This window comes from Nannospalax galili, unplaced genomic scaffold, assembly GCF_000622305.1.
Source record: "Nannospalax galili isolate Female #2095 unplaced genomic scaffold, S.galili_v1.0 scaffold132, whole genome shotgun sequence".
Taxonomy (NCBI): Eukaryota; Metazoa; Chordata; class Mammalia; order Rodentia; family Spalacidae; genus Nannospalax; species Nannospalax galili.
In genome coordinates this window covers 1,548,368-1,571,318 of record NW_008332644.1, presented here as the reverse complement: position 1 = coordinate 1,571,318, position 22,951 = coordinate 1,548,368, and the positions used below count along the sequence as shown (strand labels likewise).

The following is a 22,951-nucleotide window of genomic DNA, read 5'->3' as shown; positions in this document are numbered from 1 at the left end:
AGGCAAAATTTGGTAGGGGAGGAAAAAAAATGGCTTAATTCAGTTAAATTGGATGCTTGTTAAAATGCAGATCTTAGGCCAGGATCCTTCAGAGTCCCACAACAGCCTCAATCAACATTTTAGTGACCTTCTAAGTGTCTTGGAAAGATATTAAAATTTGTGGATCACGGTTAAGATTTCCTTCAAATGAAGGCCCAAAGAAAACCTCCACTTCTCTGTATTTACCCTCCCATTTCTGAGTAGTGGGTTGCCTTTTCTTCAGGAGTAAGGGTCAGACACTGACTGTGGCCCTTGCTAGACCAGTTATAGCAACTGAAATGAAGCTCCGGGGTGTTGGCAAATCTCAACCAGACTTCTCTCTATGGCCTGAGCCCTTGTTGGGCATTTAGGGAGTGAGGCCTGGGTCGCAAAATGGATTCACTGGGCTTACAGGTGTCATCTGTCAGCAGGGAGTTCACAAGGGGTGGTTGGTGGGATCATCTGGTTCTGTCCATATGTGATATTTGACCCTTCATCTCTCTGCCGTTGTCTTCTGTGACACTGGGGAAGGTAACACCCTTTTCTAGAGTTGGGGACTTGTGGAATGTGTACAAACACCTCTCTCATGTTACTTCTTTAATTATATTAATGGAAAGAGAATTTTGAGGAAGGAAGTGAGTTTATCACTACATTTAAATCTAAACAATTCAGTTGAGAATCTTTGGGGATGTTTTCCCCTATGCATGACAGCTTTCCTATGCCCTGGTTTCCCTGAGAGAGCCCTTAGTGGTTTTGTGTTGAACCTGATGGTTGGAATATTCAGTTATGATCAGAGGGAATGGCAGGATTGTCTTAGGGTGCAGTGAGTTGTGGGGTGATAGTCTTTCATGCAGGTAGTTGCTGACATGTCAAGGTACCGTCCAACTCCTGGCCTGCAGTCTTTGTGGTCTTTCATGGGCCCTCATTGCCAAACTCAAGTTCAGCTCCTGAAACTTCAGGAGTAAGACTCATGATGTGATAAGGAAACTCAATGTCTGTTACTGCTATTTAAACACTCCTTTGCTTATTATGCCCACAAGTGGCTGATTTTGCTATGTCAAAGGCACACACAATGACAGTTACATGTATTCTGAATTGGCTGTTTGTGACTAATAAGAGTCTCATGGCTGGCATGCAAGGTGTGTGTCAAGTTTAGCTTTGACATTTACATTTGCTTCTTCCAACAAAGCGATGTACAGGTAGAAGAATTAGGTCACCATATTAGTGACTCCAGAGATCATAGCATTTTTCTGCCTCATGAAATGAATGTTTTCTTTGGTTTTAGTTAAGCAGTTTAAAGTTTAGTTGTGTTCTGTTTTGTATTCAACTTTACACATTTCTGAGCACTTCAGTGAAATTGCAGTGTCAACTGTGGATTAAGAGGAAGCCATTAGTGTTGATGGGTTGAAGATAATTCAGAGAAGATGTGCTGTGAACTTAGCAGTAGTAGCTGCTGTGCCTGCTGGAAGGAGTCTGTGCCTTGGAGGCATTAAGTGTGGGACCTTGGTGCTCATTCCCCCTTATGTTCCAAGCCCTTACTTGCAATGGGCCATTGGAAAAGTAGGTGGCTTTCAGTTTTCTCTTCTGTAAAATGAGAAAGGGTGCGATGCCTGGTAGGTTGACCATTCCTCAGGAAATGGACTCACACCAAGAAGCTTTGAGGAACATAAATTAGACTCCATATAGGCCCTTAAATAGAAAAATAACAACAAAGAACATGAGGTTGGGGGAAGTGGGGTAAGGTGGAGATGGAGGGGGACATCTAAAAATGATCAACTACATTGTATGAAGTTCTCAAGTCAAATCAACAAAAATATTTTTTAATGTGACTCGTAATACCACTTAAGACTTGTTTTCATGGCAGCTGGTGAGATGGCTCAGCAGTTAAGAGCACTGGGTGCTCTTACAAGGGCCCAGCTTCAGTTCTCAGTGCCCACATGGTGGCTAACAACCATCCATAACTCCAGTTCCAGGAAATTCTACGATGCCCTCTTCTGACCCCAGCAGGTGTTTCAGGATATGGGTACAGTTACATACATGCAGGCAATACACTTATATACATAAAATAAAATAAAATGAAAATTTTTAAAGAGACTTGTTTTCAGGATGAATTACTTTTCACTCATTTTTCATAAAGGCTATCAATAATACTCTCAATAATCATGTCTATTGCTGCTAAATAATAAAGATATATTTTTTAGCAGTAAGTGTTTATATGCTACAACCACACTGAAAAATATTTGAGGACAGAAGACATGTCTTGAGCTGTTTAATCACAGATGCAGTCTGCGGGGAGACTCAGGAGTGGGGAGAGGGGCGGCTGCATAGGTGACGTGAACTAACAGGTGCTGTGCTTTCTCCCTGCTCTGTCCTGCAGGATGTGGACAAATGGTCCTTTGATGTCTTTTCACTCAATGAGGCCAGCGGGGATCATGCATTGAAATTCATTTTCTATGAATTACTCACACGCTATGATCTGATCAGCCGTTTTAAGGTCAGTACCTCCTGAAAAAGATGAATGAACTGCACACGTCTATCCATCCTTGTGTGACTTCTGTGCTAAGACTAGGAGAATCCTTTTAAACAGATAGGAGACTGTTGTGAGCAACTCGAGGCATCACTCTGATGGTGCTGAGTAACTCCCTCCTGAAGGGTGCTTCTCTGTATAATTTGGTTGGTGAAGTGACTCTCAATGGAGGGCGGAGACTGAGGAAACCAGTTAAGCCCAGTCTTCCTGAAAGCACCACTTGCAGTAGTTGAGTCCTGGCAGGTGCTGCCCTCCAATCTCATTTTAGCATGATCATGTGTGTTATCAAACACTCCTGTCAGAGAGGCAGAAATGGAGACAGACTGAGCACAGCAGCCTCTGTGCCTTTCCTTCCCACCCGGTGGCTCGTTCAGACAAGTGCTCCCACTTACCATCCTTGACAGAACATTTCCCAGCCACTCATGTTTCATACTAATTCTTCAGTTTAAATAAAGAACATGCATTGTCTCCAGGGTCAGCCCCTCAGCCACCACACTACAGGGCTTCTTCTGGTCTGACCAGGTTGTCAAGGGAACGGTGCATTCTCCTACATCTGTCTGGCTCATCTCCTCAGATTTCTTGCTTGGATGGATGCGCCTCTGAAAAATGTAGGTTGTTTTGTGCACACACACTGATTTCTCCGGACAGAGTGAGCCTTTATCATTTTCCTAAGGAGTAATGTGTTGAAGCATATTTTTCTTACATGACTATAAACACTTCATGGCAGTGCCCTTCTGTCCTTAATTATGTGTTAGAAACCTGCATGAAATGTGGAGGCTGGAGACCCTTTTCATGGCACAAATGTCCCGTGCACGTGCATAAGCCTTAACACCATTTCACTGACTCATAGACAAGATCTTACTCTGTAGCCCTGGCTGATCTTGAACTTGTGATGATCCTCCTGCCTCTGCTCCCTGAGCACTATGATTATAGGCATGAGCCATCACACTCAGTTTTAAGGACATATTTAATTTTGTAAAGATATACTACTGATTAGTAGGATGAATGTGTGAAAGAAGATCAGTGTAGTTATCGTAGATACATTTTCCTTAGATTTTCTTAATCTGTTAGTCTCTGGGAACACATACCCTCGGCCGCTCACCCAATGTTTTTTTGTGGAATTTAACTTAAACCATATCGCTGATCTAGTAAGGTTGCACGATTATATCACTAGGGTTCTCTTATTTTGTACATAACATTTTATATTCTTCTTTGCTCTATTATATGGGAAAGCAAGCCACGTATAGTCTACACTTTTGAGTCTACACATTAAACCATCTGGGAACACTATCTCAATGTTCTGACAGTTTTAAGAAAATCTTCAAATATTTTCTGTCTTGAGAAATAAATGAACAGGTACTACCAAGCATACCTCATCTGTTTGTGGGAAATTATAAAGTATACAAAACTCTCAAGTTATAAAGCAATTTGCAAAACAGATGTAAACTGCACCAGTGTGACTTCCTGAAAGTCATGTCCTTTCAGAGGAGTCATGAGGGGAAAAAACCTCACAGTGTGACAGTCGGTCTATGTGGGAACAGGAACAAGTTGTGCTCTTTTATTTATCACTTGATAGTCTATAATTGGTGACTTGCAGTATTGAAGGTCTTCTGCTGGTAATGTTATAAATGGTTAATGAGTCCATAAACTGTGGTGACTACTAGTGTTATTCTTAAGTACCTCAATGTTGTTTATGATATCATTAGACATCTTGTATAGCATCTCTTCCCACTTAGGATTGGGGGAGAAGACTAAGGATAGATAGAAACAAAGAGAAAACTTTAGTTATCACCAGTAACTTGGTTTTCTATGGATACTTAAAAAATCACTGGTTTGCAAGTGAATAAAACAAAATGCCTTTGCCTGAGTTGAGGAGAACAATTTGTAAGACTGAGTAGTCTTCAACCAAGAGCCTGGCATGCAACTTTCAAATCATCTGGCAATCTACCCAGTGAATTCTATTAAGTGTGAAAACTGTGATTTCCTCATTTGGTATACGACATGTCGGAAAGGAGCAAGAAGGGAACCTAGAGATCTTAAAGCAGTTCGGTCCTTACTGAATGGTGCTTGTGCTTCTCTTTCAGATCCCCATTTCTGCGCTTGTCTCATTTGTGGAGGCCTTGGAAGTGGGATACAGCAAGCATAAAAATCCTTACCACAACCTGATGCATGCCGCTGATGTCACACAGACTGTACATTACCTCCTCTATAAGACGGGAGTGGCAGTAAGTAGAGACAGGAGCTGTCAGTGACACAGATATGCAATGGTGACTTTTTTATTGGTGTCCTTTCTGTTGGAGTTTTTTATTTTTTTATCTGACTCTAAGGCAGGTGAGCCCTAGTTGACTGTATTGCTCTGTGAACTTCGTGTTCCCGAGGAATCACCTAATCCCTAAGGGAAGCCGTAGGGTTCCACATCCTGAAATTTTCTTCTTCTTCCTCCTGGGCTTACTGAAATAGATCTCTTACTGTGATGAATACTGTCATTAAGTTATGACCAATTAAGATATAATTACTAGAATTAAATATATATTTCTGTATATGGGGAGTGGTTCTGTTGACTTCTTGCTGTGTGAATTAACAATGATATTCACACATCCTGAAATTATGTTCAGTAGACTGGGCAACCATGTTACTCTAGGTCATATTTGGTTTAAATTACTAGGTATATTTTTAAAGTACTCTGGCTAGTCATATCCTTTTAAAGAAGTCTTCAAAGATCTTTTTATGTGTTTGAGTGTTTTGCCTGCATGCATGTAAGTGCACCATGTGCATGCAATGCCTGCAAAGCCCAGAAGAGGAATTGGATCCCCTGGAACAGGGTGGCTATTGGCCACCATGTGGATGCTGGGAACCGAACCCAGCTCCTCTGCAAGAGCAGTGAGTACTCTTAACCACTGAGTCATCTGTCCAGCCCTGACTATTCGCATATTATTTGTGTGTGTGCTTTTTTATTTTAACCTAAGGGTTAATTGACTAGTCATTTGAAATGTCCTTATTATGACCGTGCCTTTTAGCTCTTCACGTGGTTTTGAATGTGTTCTATAACTAACCTATTCAACTTGGTTATCTGTGCCTTTAGCATCTTAAATTTTTTTATTACATTTATTTATTCACTTATTTTTGTGGGGGGTATGGGAGAGTTCACATGTGCCACAATGTGCCTGTGGAGGTTAGAAGACCACTTATAGGCGTCTCCACCCCCCTTCTGCCATGCCAGGGACTGACGTGGACTGTCGGGCTTGGCAGCAAGCACCTTCACCCACTGAGCCACCCTGTCAGCTTCCTCAGCCATCTTTATATACATGTAAGGGTTCATTTTAATAGATATAGATGTTAGTAACAAAAAACAAAAACAAAACAAAACCCATGTCTCTATGGCTTTGTACTTTGAAATTCCCTTCTTTATGGATCTGCAGATATTCTTAGACATGGTTATCAATTAACCGTAAACACAGCACATTTGCCATCTTTCTGCATGTTGAATGACTCAGTCTAAAACCTCCCTGAATTAAATTTGAATAGAGAGAGAGTGGATTTTGGAGCTTACTGCCCTGGATATGAATCTTTGCTTAGTCACACATTAGATATTGTGACTTCTGATAAATTACATGTGTCTTTATGCCCAGATTTCCTCATTTCTGAAAGAGAGAAAAATATTTTACCTTAAAGTGGTTCTTTGACAGCCAAGAATAAAATATCAAAAATACTGGGTACTCTGTTTCTCTTACAAAGAAAGCACAAAATATGTAGAAAATATTGTTACTAGAACATTGTAGAACTTCCTAAAACCCATTATCCTATTTTCTTATTTCAAGTCTCATTTCTAAAAAACAGTTATTTATGAAGCCACTTTTTAAAATTACAGAAACACTACAGAGAGAGCATGTTGGATTTGGTAAAAGATTTCTACTAGAAACCCCAATCATACACATGAAAACATGGCTTAATCAGTGGGGTCCACACTGACCAAGTCAGATGTGTCCACAATCAGCTGCTACTGAGCATTTTCTTAGCAATCCCAGTGAATGAAGTATAGCATTTTAAAAGGCTGAAATATTGAGAAAATTTGGAAATACCAAGACCAGTTCCTTTAGAAAATTTTTTTAAAAACCCCACAAATTATTAGATTGAATAAGAGACCTCTATAAAAGTTTAGTAAAATACTGCCTATATACTGGAAATTAAATGATAGAAAAAGTGTATTCTCAGCAGCTTCAAAATATATAATTACTATAAATAACTTCAAAACATAAAAAGGGAAACAAAAACACTAACTCGGAGGACTAAAATGTAATGCTTAAATGAGAGAGGTGATGTACAATGTTTTAAATGTGAAACCATTGTATTATATAAATGGCAATTTCTTCAAAACAATAATAATAAAAATGTCAGATAAATTTAATGGGCCATAGCTCAATGGTAGAGTGCTTGCTTGTGAGTCCTGCAATCCAGCCCAATTATACTCTACCTGAAAACAAACTAATGTGCAACTTGATAACAAGAGAGGTTACTGTAATGTATGTATTTTGCTATGTTAGAAAAATTGAGTTTGGAAAGGAATTGTAGCAGGAGGGTAGCATGTTCTTTAATAATATTAAATATTGACAAATTCAACATAATAAAGTAGATGGTTTTTAATGAAAAAAATAGGCAAATACATTTAATGGGGTTTTACCAGTCTCAAAACATACATCCAAATATTTACTGAGCATTTACTATGTACTGGGTATTTTTAAACAGGATGCTATGGACTGAATGTTTCTCCTCCAAATTCATATGCTAAAATCTTATCCTTCTGGTGATAGTATTAGGAGGGCAGATCTTTGGGAAGTTATGGGGTCCTGAGGCAACACTTGTAAGAATGGGATCAGTGACCTTATAAAGGAAACTCAGATGGCTTTCTTCTTTCTGCCATGTGAAGTTTTTTCTTTATTTTTATTTCTGTGTGTGTTAGTGTATTGCTTATGTGTGTATAAGTACACCCATGTCATGCAATGCCCACAGAAGGCAGAAGAGGGTGTCGGAGCCCATGAAAGTGGAGTTATGGCCAGTTGTTAGCTACGATGTAGGTGGTGGGATTCAAACCTGAGCCTTCTACAAGAACAGCCAGTTCTCCACTGAGCCATCTCTCCAGCCCCCCACATGAAGTTTTTTATAAATAGGAAATGGACTTTCATCAGACACCAAATCAGTTGACACCTTGACCTTGGAGTTCCCAGCCTCCAGAGCTGTGAGGACTCATTTCTGTTTCCTTCCAAACCACATTAGCCATCGCAGCATGGGTGAACTAAGACTCGGCAAGGGTGCCGTGATCCTACAGAACTCAGCATTCTATAAAAGAAATGAGAAAACACCAGCAAAGCATTACAGACTGTTACAGCAGGGTACTACATAGGAAAGTTGGGCTCTAGACTCCTTAGTCTCTCCAGAGGTAACGTTCAAGCTGAGATCACCATTACTGTCAGCTGTAGCCACACCGAGGGCTGAAGTGTAGGCCTGCAGAATTGGTACAGGGGTGGCATGAAGGACTTTATGGAAGAACAACTTGGTGGCATTTCACAGACATAAGACAGATGCATGGAGGACGTGTGTGAAGACCACAGTGGTGTAAGATGGGGTTAGAGAGGAAAGGCAGAGCTGGACCAGGTCTGGCTTTATAGGTCTGGGTAATGAATTCCTATTTTATGTAAGGGTCTTGGGAACACACTAGTGAGTTTCAGATAGGGTGGTGATGTGATCCAGTTAAAAATAATAGTGGACAGGTGTGGTGTTACACACATGTAATACCAGCACCACAGAGTGGAGGTAGGAGGATCATAAGTTCCATGCCAGTCTGAGCTATAAAGTGAAACCCTTGCTCAGAAAATAAAGAAAAAGATGAGGGAGGAGGAGGAGAAAAGGGGAGAGGAAGAGGAAAAGAGGAGGTTGAGAGACAGGGAAGAAGGAGGGAATAAGGAAGAGTGGGAGGGAGAGATTCCTGTGGCGGGTGGATTCTGAGGCAGCCTACTAGAAGAGAGCTTCATAAGAATGAGAAGATGGTAGAAGTTTGGACTGGGAAGTGTGTTGCTAGATGGAGAGGAAAGTTACTATTATGTAGGTAGTGTTAGAAGGAATAAGTGGTCCCTTGGAATGTTAAAGTGAGGTATTGAGAACACAGCTTAGATCTTTTGGTAAGGAGTATTGCTGAGAAAGTCTAGTGGCAAGACTGATTTTGGGGGGTGGAGGGAGAATCAAGGGTTCTGATGTGGACAATACAGAGTTTAAGATCCCATCACATATCCATGCACAATACCAAGCAAGAAGAAAACACAAGGAACTTAAAGTTCTGTTAAAGATCAGGGATGGACCCATAGGCTAGGTCCTCTTGGGCCCAATGATGCTTTATGGAGACCTGGAGCCAAATGGGATTATCTAGAAAGGGTGATGGACAGGTACAAAAGGCTCTCAAGTGCAGCCCACAGCTTCAAACAAAGGCGAGAATTCTAGCCAGCATTGTAACTGAAAAGATGCCTGTGATCTTGGGCCAAAGTGTTTGAAATTATGGAGAAAAATGAAAGAGAGTGAATTGTGGGTCCAGGATCGAGCATGGATCAAGTGTGATAAGGATGGAGGAGTGAACCATAGGCCCGGGCAACATGGCCGCCACCACCGACTTTGACCCAGTCAGTCTTAGTGGTTGTTGAGAACGGATCCTTCACTAGAGTGAACAGGGGAAGAGTAAGAAGACAATGCGAAGACGTGGCCGCCCAAGCACGCACAGGAAACTCATTTCCAAAACAAAAGTATTTTAGAGTATCTTGGAATAGTTAGTTATTCATTTAAAAAAACAGAATATTTTTGCTCTTCAAATCAGTCACAAAAAATTCTGTCAAATGAATTGAATATATAAAAACAAAAAATAATAATATGCTCAAAGTAGAAGAGAAATCATCAAGGCTTATAGTCTGAAACAAGAAAGGAAACTCCTTCCTTCCTTCCTTCCTTCCTTCCTTCCTTCCTTCCTTCCTTCCTTCCTTCCTCCCTCCCTCCCTCCCTCCCTCCTTCCTTCCATGTACACGTATACATGTGTGTTGTATATGTCTGTGACTATATGTATGTATGTGTATATGTTGTATTGTGTATGTATGTGCATGTGTGTTGTATTATGTATTTGTGTGTATGAGTGTTTTGTATATGCATGCATGTGTGTGTTTTCTATGCATGTATGTGTCACATGTACACATATTATAAGTATATATACATGTAAATGTGTGTTGTGTGCATATGTGTTGTGTGTATCTGTGAATGAGTGTGTTGCATGTATGTGTGTATGTGTATATTTGTACATATGTGTTGTTTGTGTATATATATGTGTGTTGTGTGTGTATATATCTATGCAGGTGTGAGTGTCTCTGCACGTGTGGAGGCCGGAGCAGGACATGGGTGTACTGTTCTACCATGCTCGGCCTTGTTCCCGCGTGACAGGCTCTGTCACTGAACCTGGGACTCTCTGTGTTTCAGCTGGGCTGGTTCACCAGAAGTCTTGGCACTCCTGCTGCCTTCACCCCTCTCCCCAGCCATGGTACTGGGGTTATAGAAAACGGGGCCATATCCAGCTTTTTATGAGGGTGCTGGGGATCTGAATTCTGGTCCATATGCTTGCACAGCAAGGATGCTCTTACCAACACTGTGCCATCTTTGCAGCCTGGAAACTTTCTGAAATAAATATCAAAACACTGTTTTACAGCAAAATATTGATTAATTGAAATACACTGAGGTTTAGAACTTCTATAAGGTAAATTATCCCATAGACTAATGAACTAAGAACCTGGTGGGAATGCATCAAAAAGAAAGATTAAGATCTAGATTGCATAAATAAATTCACAGAATGGACACAAGTTCTATAGGAAAATGGCAAACAGCATGAAAAAACACAGAGGTAATGCATGTGATTAATGAATGAGACATGGAAACCACAGCTCAGAATTCCAAGATATATAAGCTTAAACAATGTCAGTATGTAGCAAACACACACATATATAAACAAAATATTGCTGGTTTGATATTTCTAAGTATTGGTTAATATTTATAGCAGATTTCTCCATTTCAGCAGTCTTGACATTTGCCAGGTAATTTTTTATGGAAAAATTGCCAATAGTGGACTTATTTATTTATTTTGTCTTTTTGAGACGGGGTTTCCTTGTAGCCCCAGCTAGTCTGAAACTCACTTTGAAGACCTGGCTGGACTTGAACTCACAGAGATCCACCCGCCTCTACCTCCCAAGTGCTGGGACTAAAGGCATGAGCCACCATGCCCAGCTCAAGTAGTGTAATGGTTATCATGTTTGCCTAACAATACTGGATTCATGTTCCTTATTTTTCCATTCTAATGAGATGTCCTGAAGTACCTTTATTATTGTTTGATAATTTCATACATACATAGAATGTGTTCTGATCAAATTTGCCCCCCTTTTCCTCTCCTCTAGTTCTTTTGATCAAATGGGAGATGGGGCAGTTTCCCTGGATGAGAAACCCTGTTTTGCAGGAAATTCTATTCTATTGTACGTGCTACAGCACATTTGTATAGACATTTAAGAAGACAATCTTGAAGTAATTACTTGTGTTAGTTTTCCATCACTATACCAAGTATCTGAAATAGATCCTCTTATAAAGAGAAAAGTTTTGTTCAAGTTTATGATTTAGAAGACCAGTCCATAACTGCTTGTTGGGGTAGGAGCACATAAGTGTCAGCCCAAAGCTGTTCATCTTGTGTCCAGGAACAAAAAGGAAGAGGAGGCCAGAGTTCAACTACTCCACCCCTCCCCAATGTCGGGAAGACTTCTTACTGGACCCCACATAGAGTTCCTCAGTACCTCCCAATGACACTAAATTGGAGTAATTCTCAATACCTAGGATTGGAGGAAGCATTAAATATTCAAACTGTAGCAGTACCACAAAGAAAATTCCGTTTAATACTCTGGCACTCTAGGAACTCGGAGGAATGCACAGTGAGATTCACAGTAACAATGTTTATGACAGTAGAAAATTGCAGCATATATGACAGTCTGCAGGGATTCAGAATCCTAGAATACTGTAATTCCAATAGACTTATGGCGTCTGTAGGGATTTAGGATCCTATAATACTGTAATTACAATAGATTTATGGTAATTAAATAGATTTGTAGGACAAATCTAAGATGTGTTATTTTAAAAGTTGCAAAAAGTGGGACTGGAGAGATGGCTCAGCACTTATGAGCATTGGCTGCTCTTGCAGAGGACCCAGGTTCAATTCCCAGCACCCACATGGCAGCTAACAACCGCCCATAACTCCAGTTCCAGGGACTCTGATGCCCTCTTCTGACCTCCAAGGGCATTGCACAACACAGGTTCACCTACATACATGTAGGCAATATAATCATATACATAAAAAAAATAAAATATTTAAGTTGCAAAAAGTGTATTTCTCATATTTCATATTGTTTAATGAAGTATATCTACATGCATTTATATGTGAAAATATATAGAACACTATCTAAATAAATATTAAAGTGCAGACATTCAGTGAAGCTCTGGGGAGGTTCCTACCCAGGAATAATGGTCAAGATGACCTTTATAACCCAATTGCTTGGTATTTTTATTTGTAGCACAAATATTTGTTTATAATCTTGTAATTAAGAATATACAAAACTCTCAGGATTGGAGAGTTAAGAACACTGGCTGCTCTTTCAAGCATAACACATAAAATAAAATGAAATAAATAAAAATTTAAAGATAGAAAGAATACTCGAAACTCTTATGGAAAGTCTAGCACTTTTTTTTTTTTTGAGTATTTGGAAATGTGTACTGCATCACTTTTCCTGGGTGTATATTTCTGTTCCCTCCAGATAAAGAGGGTAACAATAAACCAGAGAAATAATTCCACCCAACTCTAGCTTGATGAACCGAGGAGTTTATTGGGGTCACTTTCAGGATCATGGGTGGCATTCATGAAAAGCTGTATCTCTGGAGTCCCCAGCCCCAGTCAACCTCCATGTCTATTCTTCAGCAGTTCTCAGGACCATGAGCCGCTAGGCAGGATTATGGGAAGCTGTAGGGGAGGGAAGAGGGAACAAGAGTCTGGAATCTAAGGTGAGGGTCTAATGGCTCTCCCCACTCCTTCTAAAAGGAGCATTGATAGGCTGGATCTTGTGATGGTCTCCTGTGGATAATTACAGTCTCTCTGATTTCAAGACAGTGGTGACCATGCCATGCCCAGAGGACAGAGTTCCACAACAGCACAGTATAAAATATGAAGACAATATAATATAAAGTGTTACTTCTCCGCGAGACCTTAGAGAAAACCCTTCACTGTGAAAATCTTTGGGAATTGGCTTCTTATATGTAAACTTGTGATGGTTCAACCCATGGCTTTGCAAAGGTGCAAAAGGAACATGCATCCTGTGGAAATTGTAGGTTTGAATTTTCTTCTTTTCCTGGGCTAGTCTACTGGGGCAGATGTTGTCTTAGGATGTCTAATGGTACCCTGGGCTTTGCCTCCCCTTCTGCCATGTGGTCCCAGGGGAAACAAGAGGCACCCCATGATACCCCACAATGCTAGGCTAGGGTATTCCACACATTAAGAGGATTCAATGTCTTTTCCATTTAGAGTGTTTTAAATTTAGGGTGGGTTTATAAAGGTCTTACCCCATGGTAAGTTGTGGAGCATCTCTGATTGTCCCTGCAAGTAGAAATAGCATATGTTCAAGAAGGGGAAACTCCTATTTCCAGTGATTGAGATTGTCTTGTGATAAAGTAGCTGCTTTAGGTTGAATTCTGTCTCCTTAAAATTCATACATTAGAACTGGGTTAAAAGCACTGACTGCTCTTGCAAAGAACCTGGGTTTGTTTCTCAGAACCCACATGGTGACGAACAGCTGTCCATAACTCCAGGTCTAGGAGATACACACTGTGGTGGGTCTCTGTTCTGCAGACTGATTACCAGTAAAAGATTGACGTTATTTAAGCATCTAGGTTTGTGGTGATTTGTTAAGGTAGTAACAGAAAACAATGCAGAAGGATCAGTTGTGACACAGCAGAGTCACAACTTGCCAGTCGTATTCTCTAGCAGAGGGAAATGGCTCATGTTCATTTCCTCTGTTATATACGACTCTCCCCTCTTACCCAAACACCTACATACACCACTAGCTTTTCTGAGCCACACATGACACACTCCAAAATGCAGCATTGCTAGGTGCCCAGGCAGGTCTGTTAGCAAATTAGCTGTGATACTCATATTTGGAAGATGGGATCTGTGATTAATATCTTGTCACAGTTTGATAACCCTAGAACAAGATACCTGTGGGACCAGAATTTCTTGCTTCTTACAGGTTGATGTAAAACCTCTGCATTCAAAGTAATTAAGCTAGAAAAGTCAAGAAAATCTGAACTATATTGAAATAGGAATCTCAATATCTCTCAAAATATTGCCCTCTGCTTTCTTCATCTCTACACTTATTTAATGCTGCCATCTAAAACCACCTAGGATGTTATTAGCACTGGTTCAGAGTTTTGAGGCCATATTAACTCATTTATCTCCTATTTCTGCCTCTAACTCTACCTTGCATTCAGTCCTAAGTTGTATGACTTCTACACTCGTACTGTCTACACGTGGCATGGACCTTTCCGTTTCTCCTCCCTTTTCTGACAAATAGTCTTCCTGAAATGTGGCGCTGGCTCTGTTACTCTCTTGCATGTAACACCACAGCCTGTTCAATCCAGTTTACATTTCTCACTCACTCTGGCATTACGAGGCCCAGAGACTCATTCTGTTACTCAAGATAGGCTACTTCCAAAAATGTCTGCCTCCATTTCATGCTCTGCCAGGCTTCAAGGCTCATGGTTGTTGCCTTTTCTCGGTGAAAATGTTTCTGGTCTCTCCCCTTTCCTTCCTCAGATAATACTGTTCCTGTCGTACTGATTGTTGGAAAGCCTGGATTGGTTTAAAATGAATTTCAAAGGTACCATTTGGTTTTGCAGTAAGCTTGCTTAATCACTTATTGTTGTGGTTTATTAGAAGTTAAGTTATAGCCCACAAAGGCTATGTCAGTATGTTTGCATAGGAAGGAAGCATCTCTGATGTCTGTGGTATGGGAACTATTCATTTAGAGGTTACCACAGCCTGGACTAATGTTCTAGAGGTTACCACAGCTTGGGCTAATGTTCTAGAGGTTACTACAGCCTTGACTAATATTCTAGAGGTTACCACAGCCTGAACTAATGTTCTAGAGGTTACTACAGCATTGACTAATGTTCTAGAGGTTACCACAGCCTGGACTAATGCTCTAGAGGTTAACACAGTCTGGACTAATGTTCTAGAGGTTACTACAGCCTGGACTAATGTTGTAGAGGTTACCACGGCCTGGACTAATGCTCTAGAGCTTACCACAGCTTGTACTAATGCTCTAGAGGTTACCGCAGCCTGGACTACTGTTCTAGAGGTTACCATAGCCTGGACTAATGTTGTAGAGATTACCACAGCCTGGACTAGTGCTTCATGACTCAGGTTTGGTAAGATGTTATGCCGACTTCCATTCACAATCTTATTTTAGAACATGACATTGACGTTGACATAAGAAGAGACATGTATGTAGGGAATGGGTAGAGAGGTTCAGGAGCAGATAAGTGACAACAGAGTTCTAGGGAGGAAAGGACATCAACACAGCCAGTAGCAGAGGTGCAGACTTGTGATTTCTGTACCTGGGAGGCTAAAAATGATTGTTGTAAATTGAAGGCAAGCCTGGGCCAGATAGCGGGTTTCAGAGCAGCCTAGGCTGTTATGTGAGTGCCTTTATCTAAAAATCGATTCCCAGCACTCGCATGGTGGCTATGAACCATCCTTAACTTCAGTGCCAGGGGAATCCGAAGCCCTCTTCTGACCTCTGCAGCATTGCACGACACGGGTTGCACTCACATACATGCAGGCAATACACTCATACACATAAAATTAAAAAAAAAAAGATATTTTTTAAAAAGAGAAATACATATGTGATTTATGTGAACAGTATCAATAAAAGATATAGTATAATATACCTACTTTATGTAAAAGTAAATGAACAATATAAATAAAGGAATTTAAGGTACAGATTATAGATGAGAAATATGGAGCTATATATGGTTTGTCACTTGCCCAACTGTGTGACTTTGGGTGGGTCCTGAGTCTTGCTGGGTCTCAGTTTCTCAGTCTGTAAACTGGGGATAGCAACCGTGCATCCAGTTCCTTTATATAGAGGTGTGAGTGCTACCTGAGTTTCTAAGTTTAAAAAGAAGACAAAGGGGCTGGAGAGATGGATGAGTGGTTAAGAGCACTGGCTGCTCTTGCAGAGGGCCTGGGTTCAGTTCCCAGCACCCACATGACGACTAACAACTGTATGTAACTCCAGTTCCAGGGGATCCGATACCCTCTTCTAGCCTCTGTGAGCATTGCGTGCATGTGATACACTTACATACACACAGGCAAAACACTCATACACACGAAATATGAATAAATAAAAATGTAAAAACATAAAAAGAAGACATGAGGTTGGAAGAGAGATAAGGGGTCATTGGAGGAGGTAGAAGGAAAGGAGTGATGGGCGATATCATCAATATACATTGTATAAATATATGAAACATTCAAAGAATAGAAAGCATTGTTTTTTTAAAAAGCACCCAGGACAGGTCTGCTGCATCATGAGCCTTCCTGCTATGAGGTGAGGAGGGGCGCCTTGTTTCCTGTCCAAAGGCAGCTCAACATTTCTTTCCTTATCTCTGTGTCATTCATTTGTTTGCTTGTTTGTTTATTTGGGGGAGTTGTGCCATGACTTGTCTGTGGAAGTCAGGGACCACTTTACCATGTGGGCTCCGAGATGGAACTCCAGCCCTCAGGCTTGTCAGCACGTTCTCCCCTCAGACCCCTCCCCACCGCCTCTCATCCATCTCTTTTCATCTATTCTGACAACTTCCCAGTAGTCTTTCTTTGTCTTCCTGCCCCTTGCACCTCAGTTTGTGTTTTGAGGTGTGTTGTTATGTCAAGGAACTTTCTGACCTTGCAGGCAGCTATTTGTTAGAAATAGTTTTCCAAAGTACTTACTTTCTTTCCTTCAAGTTATCATCCTGTTCATTATTCACTTACTGTGAGCTCACCTTTCACCTTTGCATGTCATTCGTGTATTTTCCTCTTACACATCCTTAAAGGAGGCAGTGATTCTCAGGAGTTTCTGGGGTTAAAAACCAATTTAATAATTGTTTGAAGTAAGTGGTTAAAGTGGAAAGCCATAAATGTCTGTATTTATTTGGAATCATTTTGTATAAACTTAAATCATATAAACATATATCATATACTTATTTTAAATTCAGACCCTAGGCTCTTTTCTGAGTGTGACTGATTTAGACCCTCATTTTTATCTTTCACCAGCCTTGTCCCTATGTAAGATTTTGATTTCTCTTTAAGTGAAATGGGAACTCACAGATCCTCACAAAGCAGACAGTAGAGACTAAATTTCTGCGTTTACTTTCTGTGGATTTGCAGTTCTCAAATTATTTTGACAGCAAAGCCTTCAGTGACTATGCAAAGCACTGAACTTGTGTTTTATAGAAACATCAATTTCATACTTTCTTGCTCATATTTTATTGGTTTATGTCACACCTAATTACAAAATTATAAGTGCAACTTACCAAAAGATAGGTTGCAGTAACCATGCCGAATCTGATGAACATCAATTCAACTAGTAACAAAGTTGAACAGAAAGTTCAAATGAGTTGCCTTTGAGGCATGAAGGTTATGTTGTGGGTGCACTGGCATCTAAGCAAGGGCTATTCAAGGGATGATGGGAAGCATACATGAATCCACAGTGTCCGTTCAGTGGAACTCATTTAAGGGAATCTCCATCACAAAGGTTCTCAAGCACCTATGTACCTCAGAATTATCTGGAAGAATTGACTGAGTATGGATTACTGAGCCATAAGATAGAGATTCTGATCCAGGGTGATTGGGCAGGGCCAAAGAATGCATTTATATTTGTAGCAAGCTTCCAGATGATGCTGATTCTTCTGGTCATGGATGGACTTGGCAAACTACCAAACCATAGCCACCCTCAATGGAATGAATGGGATTGGACCCCACAAACATCAGTTAGCACAAGCCTGAAATCTGTCCTGTTTGTCCATGTGCCTCTACCCACCCTGTAGTAAACAATGCTCTGCAGACATTAGGTTACTTATACTCTTAGTGTTTGACACTGTGCTGAAATCTTTTAATATTGTATATATGAAATAGAATGGGTATTGTGTTGAATTTGTTTCCTGGGGTGGGGGTGGGGGAGAGAGAGGGAGAGGAAGAGGTAAGGAGAGAGAAACAGGGAGTTTATTTTGAAGTTGGAGGAATATTTGTTGAGGACTTTTAAAAGTTCTTCATGTTGACTGTCCCTGACCTTCTTGAGAGTCAGATAAAAGTGGTAGCTCTTGCAACCTTGCATGCTGTTTTCAGACCACAGGTCCACAGTCTCCTCAGTGAGGAAAACCTCCACTCTATGTGTAAGAACTTGTTTGGCAATAGTGTAGGCTGCAGGGTGGGAAGGCAGCGACGTGAGCATGCTGTCAGCATGCCGAGAACTGTGAGAAAGAGACAGATTATGTGATTGCTGTGTCATCTCCTTTCAGAACTGGCTGACGGAGCTGGAGATCTTTGCAATAATCTTCTCAGCTGCCATCCATGATTACGAACATACTGGAACCACCAACAATTTCCACATCCAGACACGGTGAGGAGAAGAGGCAGGAGGGGCCGGAGATAGGCTTTTAGAAGTCAGCGAGGTGTGCGCTGAAACCTTTCTGTGTGGTTGCTCTATTTTGCATTTCTGAAAAGATGAATTTATAAACGACAGAGACGCCCAGCTCCCTTCAGTGAATACATGGCATTTGAAAAGCTGCCTGCTGTTATCTCTCATATTTTATTCAGATCTGACGTGCATCTTCTTTTCTGCTCCATTGTAACGCTCATTCATTACTTACTTATGTTCTGTGTGCATTCCACCTACTTCAAAGACCCGTGGGTGCAGGCTGCACAGAGCCTTAGATGCAGCTCCCTCCTTGTGTAAGTTGAAGTGATCACTGCAATGCTGTGGGTGCTAACAGCTGCCTCTTGTCTTTGGGGTTCTGGTGTGATACTCTTCTGTGATCCTCTTTTTCCCCTCTCTGGGTTGATCTCTGTTCTGTCATGTGCCTGCAAAGCTCCCTGGCACAGGGCATGGGGAGTAGATTTTCTCTGTTGGCTCTCTGCATCCTTACTGATATACACAAGCCTCCTTTGGTGATACTAAACTTGGATCCAGTGTCTGACCCTAATCCATAACAGAAATCAGTAGCTAATTTTGGTGTCTGTGGATTTATCCCTATTTATTCCAAGTAAACAGTGAGAGTCAACTGTCGTTTCTACTTAGGTTGAACCTTATCTTTCTCCTCCTGACCTAAAATCTCAGTCTCTTAAGACAGTGATGTGGAATGAGGAAGATGCTCAGAGTAGGGTAACCAGGCTTTGATATAAGAAACCAGCAAAACCTGGATTTGGAGAAAGGCACTTGACATTTTCACTGGAAAAAGCAGGTGCATGCTCCTGATAGATGTATGGTCAAAATAAGCCTACATACATCTCATGAACTCAACATGTGATTATGTGGTATGCAAAAGAAGACTGTCTTGTCTGCACCATTTTCAGAAGGGAATTGGAGTACACTAAAGAACTTAAGTTATTCTCTTTAGTTCTCATCCCTTCCCTAGTAGCATGGTCTGAGTTGTTGAAAGCAGCTTTCTGTTATCTGTTCCAAGATCTCTAAATGTGGGTGCTCCCCAGAACACTGATGGGGAGCTTTGCTCTGTGAACAGGAACTACAGAGACTCACAACTGCCCAGGGGTGGGACAACTGAGCATGGGTCTTGCTCAGAGACCAGTATCAAATCAATCAGCTTGTTGGAAAACTGCAGAATCATGGGAAGTGAAAAGGAGCTTAATGCCACAAAACATACATCCATTATACCTAACTTACCAACAGCAGAAGAGCATCTGTCAAAGTGCATTTGCATGTCTTGTATTCTCTCCACAGTGGTGGGATAATTCCAGTGGGTTCAGTTAAACTTGGTTTGGAATGAAATTTAAACATTGACCTATTGGCCTTTGACAAAACTTTATTCAGAACTCTGGGTCCAGTGCATCTGTTTAGAAAACTGTGTGACCAGGTCCTTCCTTTTTTGACAGATGAATGGCTAAGCCTACTATGTAAGGTATACTAGATTCATCCCAACATTTGGCCAATGGTAGGAAGAATTGGTATTTTAGGGGGCACTGGCCCTGCTGTCAGAAGACCTCCCTTCCGTTTGTTTGTGCCTTGCAACTTGGTCATCCTAGGTCTTTAACCTGTCTAGACTCAAGTCCCTAGATGAAAAGCAAATGAACTCTAGTAGTCTAAACTTTCATTAAATTAGAGACACTAAAATGGCACATATCCTATGTTTGGTAACATTCAATCCCAGAATAGTCTTTGAGGATATATGAGAGTATATGCCTTGCTTTGAATTATCCACATGTGGCTTTTCTGTGGAAAAAAATTTAAGATCAAGTTACTAGCAGAGGCAGCTTATAGACAGTGCTCACCAGGTGCTGTGTACTTAGAAAATTACAACTGTATGACTAAAACAAGTAAACCGGAACATTCACTGAATCAGATCAAAATTAAAAAAAAAAAAAAAAACATTCCAGAAAGCATATGGAAGTTTAACACTATTGGCATTTTAAAGCAACACTTTTGCCACTAGTCCAAGTAATAGAGATCTGGCTATAAAGCAGGCTTCAGGGTTCTCAGGCCAGTGTGCACATCACACCCCTATTCTGATAGTTAAAATTTTTACATGCTTCTATTGATGGTTTATAATGTTTAGTGTGAGTCTTTGTTCATCCAAATACAGTGGGAGCAAGGTCATTTCTAAACATAGGAAAGAGTGACAGCCTGAAGCTGTCAGAGTTAGCTGAGGGAGTCTCACCTGAAGGACATTGTCTGGTCCTCTGCAGGTCTGATCCAGCTATTCTGTACAACGATAGATCTGTACTGGAAAACCACCACTTGAGTGCAGCCTACCGCCTTCTACAGGAAGATGAGGAGATGAATATTTTGGTCAACCTCTCAAAGGATGACTGGAGGTAAGGATGACAAATTTGGAAGCCAGGATGGGAAGTGTGACAATAGATGAGGTGTGGTCTTAAAGAAGTAATACTGTGTAAACCTTGTGCTGTTGGCTCCCTTCCCTTCTCCCTCTCTCTTCCCCTTCAGTATGTATTACTCATTTTTTTTCTAGTCATAAATATTCCATGTTTGCATATAACATCTACAGAAGGCTATTTTTAGACTCCAACTATTTTGTTTTGCCACCTTTATATTGTTTCTCTAATAGTGAATTGGTAAACAGAACCAGTTTGAGTCAAATAATTCAAGACTGTACTAAAAATTCTTGAAGAAAATTAGACATTTCCCTTTCAACACTGTCTAGAGGAGGACACTTTAGAGATATTTGTGGTGTGTTACCTTAAAAAAACTTGCCTTAGGTTTAGCTGAACTTCTTTAATCTACATTTCATCAGTTAGCATTTAAAAAAAAAAAGCTTTATATCTGATTTGAGCTTCCCAACAATCTTTTGAAAATTCTGAGGGAATAATTTCAACATTAAAAGAAATTATAGTGAATGTACAAATATCTCTGCATTGGATATAGAGTTTTTTTTGGGTACATGCCCAGGAGTAAAACAGCTAGGTTACATGGTAGTTCTATTTTTAATTTTTTGAAGAACTTCCAGGCTGATCTCCATAACAACTGTACTAATTTGTACTCCCGCCAACAGTGAATAAGGTTCTTCTTTCCCCACATCCTGTCCAACATTTGTTGTCAGATTTCTTGATGATAGTCATTCTGTCTGGGGGTGAGATGGTGTCTCAATGTAGTTTTAATTTGCATTATCTGATGACTGGGGATGTTGAACACTTTAAAAAACAGTTACTGGCCATTTGTGCTCCTTCGTTTGAAAACTGTCTAGTTGGTTCATTAGCCCATTAGTTGACTTCCTAAATAGCAAGGAAATGGAACCAACCTTGGTGCTCATCGACGGATGGATGGATAATGAAACCTGACTGTATGACTGTATATGACTGTTAGCCTCTAAAGAAAGTTGAGATCATGAAATTTTCAAGAAAATGAGTGGACTTAGACTGTATAATAGAAAATCACTCAATCCCAGAGTGAACCACATGTTCTTCCTCATACTGGATCCCAGCCTAGAATACATGCACTACATAAAACTTGACTTGATAGCATAGCCTGTAACCCTAGCACTGACTGACAAAGTGGAGACAGGAAGGTCAGAATTTCAAGGTCATTCTCCAAGTACATAGAAAGGTCAATGCCAGCCTTGGGTGCATGAGACCTGTTCTGAAAAGCAAGCAAACATAAGTTTACTCCTTATAATAAATGTTTCTTTCAATGTCTTCTATTGAAAAGCCCTGATAAATATATAGAATTTACCCCAGGTTTTCAAGGTTAATTCAGCATTCAAAAATAAAATTTAAAAATTCACCATATTGAAAGCAAATTAGCAATAAACAAAGCCAACTGTGGTGATACACAACTGTAATCCCAGCACTCAGGAGACTGAGGTAGGAAGATTGTGAGTTGGAATCCAATCTGAGCTATATAGTGAGTTCCAAGCCAATGAGAGCCCCCAACTCAAAAACCTGTAACAACAGAAAACAAAAAAACCATGTAGTCATTTCAGTAGCTGTGTCCAAAGTATTGGACAAAAGCCATGACGCATTAAATACAAACTCTTATCAAATAGAAACACAAGGGGATGTCATGGATAAAAGGTACCTGTGTTAAACCCATTGCTAATGCCAACCTTTATGGAAGACTGGGAACAAAATTAGGATGCTGATCTTACATTAAACAGTGTTTCTGTTAGCAAATGATACCCAGTGACACATAAAAGCCTCAGAAACTAGAAGGCAGCTATGAAACTTATAATAACGAATTTTGTGAGGCCACTGAATGCAAAGTTAATGTAAAAGAAACAGGCTAGCAGCAAACCATTAGGAGAGTAATTTAAAAAAAAATCTTACATAGGGTGAGTGATAAAGAATCCAATTTAGTGAAATCAAAATGGAGAAATCTCAAAAACTAAAAATAGACCTACCATACGATTCAGCGGTTCCACTCTTGGGAATATGCTTGAAGGAATCTGTTGGTACATCACAGATATAGATGCCTGTACATCAAAGATCAGTATACACCAATACACCAGTGTTCACAGCAGTTGAGGTAAGAATCATCCTGGACATCGACAGATGAATGGATAAAGAAAATGTTCTATATA

General features: G+C 40.4%; 1 protein-coding gene across 10 annotated transcripts in view; it reads left to right on the top strand.

Annotated features, from left to right (window-relative positions):
- The window catches only part of Pde1c (phosphodiesterase 1C), a 554,512-nt gene that overhangs the window by 425,944 nt on the left and 105,617 nt on the right, over window positions 1-22,951 (top strand). For all 10 annotated transcript variants that reach the window (XR_003848641.1, XM_017796743.2, XM_029560849.1 and 7 more), the window contains 4 exons: window positions 2,396-2,512; window positions 4,630-4,770; window positions 18,203-18,303; window positions 20,604-20,732. Coding sequence is in view for 9 of the 10 variants with exons in the window: in XM_017796743.2 (XP_017652232.1) it covers window positions 2,396-2,512; window positions 4,630-4,770; window positions 18,203-18,303; window positions 20,604-20,732 (488 nt within the window). In the remaining variant the exon portion in view is untranslated. The remainder of the gene's footprint in view (window positions 1-2,395; window positions 2,513-4,629; window positions 4,771-18,202; window positions 18,304-20,603; window positions 20,733-22,951) is intronic.